The sequence below is a fragment of the Chaetura pelagica genome, unplaced genomic scaffold (genome assembly GCF_000747805.2).
Source record: "Chaetura pelagica isolate M959 unplaced genomic scaffold, ChaPel_1.0 scaffold317, whole genome shotgun sequence".
NCBI classification, from domain to species: Eukaryota; Metazoa; Chordata; class Aves; order Apodiformes; family Apodidae; genus Chaetura; species Chaetura pelagica.
In genome coordinates this window covers 1,040,327-1,046,259 of record NW_009953864.1, presented here as the reverse complement: position 1 = coordinate 1,046,259, position 5,933 = coordinate 1,040,327, and the positions used below count along the sequence as shown (strand labels likewise).

The following is a 5,933-nucleotide window of genomic DNA, read 5'->3' as shown; positions in this document are numbered from 1 at the left end:
GTGGGAACCTGAAGCAGAGGCACTGTGGAGTTCACACACTCAAGTGGCTGCAGCTCCATCACAGACCTCTTGGGGAGAGCTGGAGAGGACCATGAGGGAGCAGCCAGGCATAGGGAGAGAGGTGGCTGCGGGAAGTACTGTGGGCAATGGAAGCAACTGAGGGGCAGCACCATGAAGGATCATATTCTGTGAAAGATAAAGGGGCTCTTTTTGCAGCCTGCTTTCAGTATGCATACATTTCTTCCCATTGTCCTTCCCCTTCTCTCTTTTTTGCTCTGTTTTTATGAATTCTGAAGAGGATACTCTGTTCCCAAGTAAAGGTCCCAGCCTTCCAAAAAAGAACTATAGTTTACCTCAAAGTTGAAAATCTTGGAGCTGAAAATCTTACAGCTCAACACTAACTAAACATGGCTTTTAAGAGAGCATTTCTCAAGTGTGGGCAGAGATTCAGTGGGGTTTTTTTATCATATTGACATTAATACACAGAATTGAAACTTTCAGATTCTAAAAAATATCCCACATGAGATTCTAATAATTTTAAGATATAGTTTTCAGCATTTGAAAAGCCATTTCTAAGCATCTACTTAGAAAATAAGAGCAAAGTAGTGCTATTGCAAAGGAGTTTTACAAAATATTGTTTGTATTATTTTCTGATCTCCTACAACGAGTGATGTATTTTATGGACATTTATTTATGCTAAAGATATTTATTCAGCCATTTGATCATATCCTTTCTTCCTTCCTCAATGTAAGGTTTATCTTGAGGATTGATATCTTCTCTTTTGCGATGTACAAACCCATGCGTCTGTCCAGGGTAGATTTTAACTTCATAATCAACTTTACAGTTTTGTTTAAGCTTCTGCTCCAGAAGGGTGACCTGTAACACAGAATGTTCCATGTTAGCTGAGTACAGAGTTAACCTGTTACATATTTACAGTCTTCAATTTGTCCTCTTTTATGGCTTTTCTGGGAGACAGACAAAGTGTGTCCTTGCCATCATTTTCTCTTCTACTAATTTTATATCCAAATGCATTTTTGTTACTACAGTTTCTTTATTTAACTAGGCTTTTTTCTCCAGTAAATTAACAACATGTGACTGCATAAACCTGCAAAACAGAAGTGTATGGGTTACTGTAATAATGCCTGTAAAGGTAAAAACATCTATTACTTAGTGTCACAAGAAGGTTAGCAGGTAGTGATCACTGTACAAGTTACTCCTGGCAGACCTCACTGAAAAAAAAAAAAAAAGGGGGGGTAGGGGGAGGCAAGATTTTTAATTAATTTGAAATGGAGGGAGGAGAAGCGTGGTTTGGCAATTCAAAGCTACTGACACTTCTTGGCAGGAAAATTAAAGCCAACACCACTCAAAGAAAGCATGTCTTCCTCTTTGATTGTCCTTGGTAGACAACCATCCTCCTTCAGTCATTCTCCACCTGTGCTCCCTAGGAAGGCTGCTGACAGAGCACTAGAAAGGAGAAGCTCTGCAGGACAGTGGGAGAAGGAAAAGGATAGTCACAAGATTTTTTATTCTGTTGCAAATAGTGTTTCCACTGGCACAAGTGGGGGCTCTCTGCTTATTTTAGGCACCATCAGTATGATTAAGGAGGGTCCCCCATCTGAAACTTGAGAGAAGTCTTCCTTTGGATTTTCCCCCTAGGAACTCTCATATATAAATCATCCATATTTTGCAACAGAAAGAGAAAACATTTTTTAATGTCACTGTAAAACCTTTTGGTTTGGGGATAAACAGCAAAAAAATTGTGTAGAACTACTGTAAAAGTTAGTGAAAGAGGAAGAAAAGTGCAAATTGTTTTTTTGCTTTATCTTAATTAAACAGCAAATTACAAAACAAGCATGAATAGCATGGATAAGACAAACATCTCTGATGAGACACTCACCTGCTCCAAAGGGATGACATCATCTTTTTCACCAAAAATGAAGAAAGTGGGGTGAAGCAAACTGAACCCATCCCCAAAGAACTTGATCACTCCTAGGGAAGGAGGAGAGGCATATACAATGAGTAATGCTACTTAAAGTGCTTAAAACCCTACCAAAACTATACAGTCAAAATAAAAGACATTCTGATCAGTTAGAGCTGTTCAGCTTCTAATGGAATTCAACACACTTTGCTTAAAAGTCCCTTTTGTTGTGAGAGCCTCCCATCATAAGGGATGTCATTAAAGATGAACGACCAGCTCTGTCTGAAGAAGTCAGGGAAAGGTTGTTACGTTTGCCCCATTCTTGTGGTATTCTTTGGACATCTGCTTCTGACCACTGTCAGAAACAGGGTCCCATGAAAGTTGGACACTTCAGAGCTGCTTGCCTCTAGCCTGGCATGGCCATTTTTAAGATAATTGCAAATCCTTTTAATTCCAGATACATGGTTAGGATGTCAGTGTACATTCACCTATACTGATAAAAATTCATAACAAATTTATATTGCAATTTTGACTATGCAAATGTATTTTAATTTAAGTAATAGTAAAACTAAATAGCTACCACCCTGGTCACTTTTTTCATTATTGAAATTATTACAACAGAAAAGGAAAAAAATTAGCAAGTAGTGCTGTTGAATTGGCTCAGCTGATCAGCACATCAGTGAAGCAAATCAGTCACCATAAACTTGTTGGAAAAATACTTTCAACTTCCTTTCACTTCAAATTAATATAAATTGCTCTGGCTTATGTAGAAGAGTTTATAAAAAAGCCATTAAAGGTAGCATAAATGCATTAAGAATGGAAGTATGAGAGTGCAAGGTTTAAAAGAGAGTTAAAAAATGGTTCCTCTTAGTAACAAGGGGCCACTACCATGAGACAGATTGAGGAATAAGGTGTTCTTGTCATGACCTGAAGGTCTACAGCCTGTGCAGCCTCCAGCCTGGGTGTCTCATTGTCAAAAGACACTGCATTCTAACACAAGATCAGCAGAATGGTCACAGTGTATCACTACTGCCATGTCTTTCCCTGATACACCAACTGAGGAATACAGTACAGACATGTGAGTTAGACAGATCTTCCAAACAATGAAAACCAGACAGTGGGCAGAAACCTGACCCAAGACTTATGCGGATTGAGGTAAGCAAGATACTGTGGTGAAGATCCATCTCATAGTAACTGCTGGCTCCTAAAATATATAAAAGGTGTGCCCAGAAAGCATTCTGGGATAATCAGACAAGAGGAACCTGAGCCTTAATGAGGGCTTGGTGTTTGGTGTCCCTTGCACACTGTGTTGCACAGAAGCAATCCTGGCCATGCCACTTGAAGACACAGATCTTGCTGGTTATGATTAAGGGCAAAAATGTGAGTGTGCAAAACCAAATTGCTCTTTGTATAATAAAATTACCTTTTTCCATAGGATGTCACACTGAATTTTGTTACAGTAATACTACAGAAAGAAATTCCTGTACCAGTCATGTCTGCTCAAAATGTAAGATATATCTGAAACTTACCATAGACAGAAACCCCTGTCTTTAAATGAGGATTTTTCAGCATGAGATGTTGTACTGCTGCTCCACCCCAGCAAAATCCAATTACACCAGTCGCCTTTGCACCACATTGTTCACTTAGATACTTCAGGATGACTTCAACTTCTCTGAGACATGTAAATGAAAGTGAATTAAGGCTCTAGCACTATTCCCCTGGCCTCCAACGTGGCCACTGCTCAAAGACTGGGTGGGCATCGCTCTGCTTGTGGGAGGTGGTGAGTGACTGTCTTTGCATCACTCCCATTTTTTCTCATTCTCTCACTTAGCAAACCATCTTTGCCTCAACCCATGAGTTTTCTTGCTTTTGTTTCTCCTATTTCCTCCCCTGTCCTTCTTGGGGGGAGTGAGTGAGCAGCAGTATAGGTGCATGGCTGCTGGCTGCAGTCAGCCCACAACTCGAGTTTTCTATTACTCATTTCTAAAATACAAGAGAAATTCCAGGGGGTAAGACAAAGGAGAAAATCAGTCTTCCTAGATCACTGTTAGTAAGCTGATTTTACAAACAGCAGTGCAATTAATTTTGAAAATGGCAATTCTTATCTTATAGGTCAACACAAATAAAAGTTTGAGACACACAGCCATTCAAAAGCATCCCATTATCACAAATTTGATTATAGGTAAATCGTCTCTCATCTAGGAGACAAATATTTTATGAAATTGTGGAAGTAAATTTGAAATTGTTGATTCAAAATCAGCAGTAACATGCAATCAAACTACATGTCAGATAAAAATGGGGAAAATACAGCTAGAAGAATGGCAAAGCAGTATTCTCTGAACTAGCTGGGATCTGATGGGAAGCAGGACCAATGTTTCCTGCTTCAATAGTGTTTGGTGACTACATTTGCACCCTATCTGAAATCCACAGAAGTTGTGCCTGCCTGTGGGAATTGAATCAAACTGAAGGGAAGGGATGAGCTGCATTTTCTAGCCTTTGCTGGTTCTTTTCTGAGTAACTAATCTCACTTCTACTCTCTGCACAGGTAAACAGTGGGCATTTGAAGTTCTACTTTTCTCCAAAGAGCACTCCTCACATAACCATGACCCTGACCCATGAACTGCATGAAAATTCTGCTTGTGGACATCCAGCTGTATTTGACCTGCTGATAATTTAGGATCTAATCCTGCATCTTTACTGCAGCAACAATTCCTATGAAAGCAGGATGTCCACTCGCTGGACAAGGAATAACAGTTGTACTTGTCTATTTTGCTGGCATTTCGGGTTTTCAGCCAGTCATCGAAGGACGCCCAGTCGTTAGAAAGTTTCCAAGCTTCTTGTCCCACAAAAAAATCAGGGCAGATGGCTCTGCAAGAAAAACAATGATGCCCATGAAATAATAGTGAGAAAGGATTAAAGGGAAGTCTATGTGTACTACACAATAAATTAATTTTGTTGAAGACGCACAGAATTTAATCTACACCAAAGCACTACATAAGCAACCCTCATTTTCCTATGTGTAGTCAGGAGACTTAGCATAACTTCCAGATACACCTTACCCTGTTAAAATTCATAACATAATTTGACAAATTGTTAACTGCAATTGAAACTCCTTAGTGGTTTCCTGCAATTTACATGGTACATACATTTGGGCCAGAAGGAATGCTAACCCAGTAATAGAGGAAAGAGAATGCTCAATATGCTTTTCTCGTATTTGGGAACTTGTTTCTCTCTTTGGCACAAGATGGTACATTTTACCTTCACAGAATGTCTTTCAGGACAAAACAGGAAACTCTTTAGAGAAACATGTAAGCAAAGCCTATGAAATTATTTGTGTTTATATGGTTTAAATAAAAAAAGGTAAGGAAGTAGTTGGTTCAACAGGCTTTCTTACTAAAAAGCCACTCTGAAGACAGAAGTATTTCTTACATGTATCCATTAGCCGCCAGCATATCAGCCATGTATCTGGTGTTGGGGAGTTGCCATCCAAATATATCATGAATCACAATCACAGCTTTGCCTGTGCTGGCAGGTGGTTTGCAAACGTAGGCCTTGATGTGCTCAACTTGCACTTCCTGGCCACGGCCTCCATAGTCAAACCTGTCTCCAATATCACATGGGCAGGGCCTCGACTCATTAGCCATGTGTGACACTGAAGAACAAAAAACACTCAGTGGTGAATATCCCAGCAAACCATACTGAAAAAGATCAAAGTACAGCGGTATCACAGATGGTTGAATGCTTGAAACATTACAGTAGTACTGTGAACATACTGGTCAGTGTTAGATCTACAGTCAGTAAGTCCATTGAGTTGTTTTTTATAAGGAATAATCTTGTTAGAGTTACTTATTTTACAGTCTCTTCAGCAGGGACCTGGTATGTAACTAGAGTTTCCATGCCCTGCAGTAATACATTAACAATAAAGACAAACCAGCCAGGCAACCATCAAAATTATTTAAATAGTGATGAAGCCAGTTCTTTCACTCTTCATCCTGTGTTTGTCCTTGCAGGAATG

At 39.5% G+C, this 5,933-nt stretch overlaps 1 protein-coding gene across 1 annotated transcript; it reads right to left on the bottom strand.

The window, feature by feature from the left end:
- Nucleotides 1-696: 696 nt before the first annotated feature.
- On the bottom strand, nt 697-5,562 carry LOC104392004 (carboxymethylenebutenolidase homolog). The gene is made up of 5 exons (XM_010001359.1): nt 5,348-5,562; nt 4,679-4,786; nt 3,448-3,590; nt 1,898-1,989; nt 697-876 (listed from the first exon to the last, which is right to left on the bottom strand). The coding sequence occupies exons 1-5, from the start codon at nt 5,560-5,562 to the stop codon at nt 697-699; spliced, it is 738 nt and encodes a 245-aa protein (XP_009999661.1).
- Nucleotides 5,563-5,933: the final 371 nt, after the last annotated feature.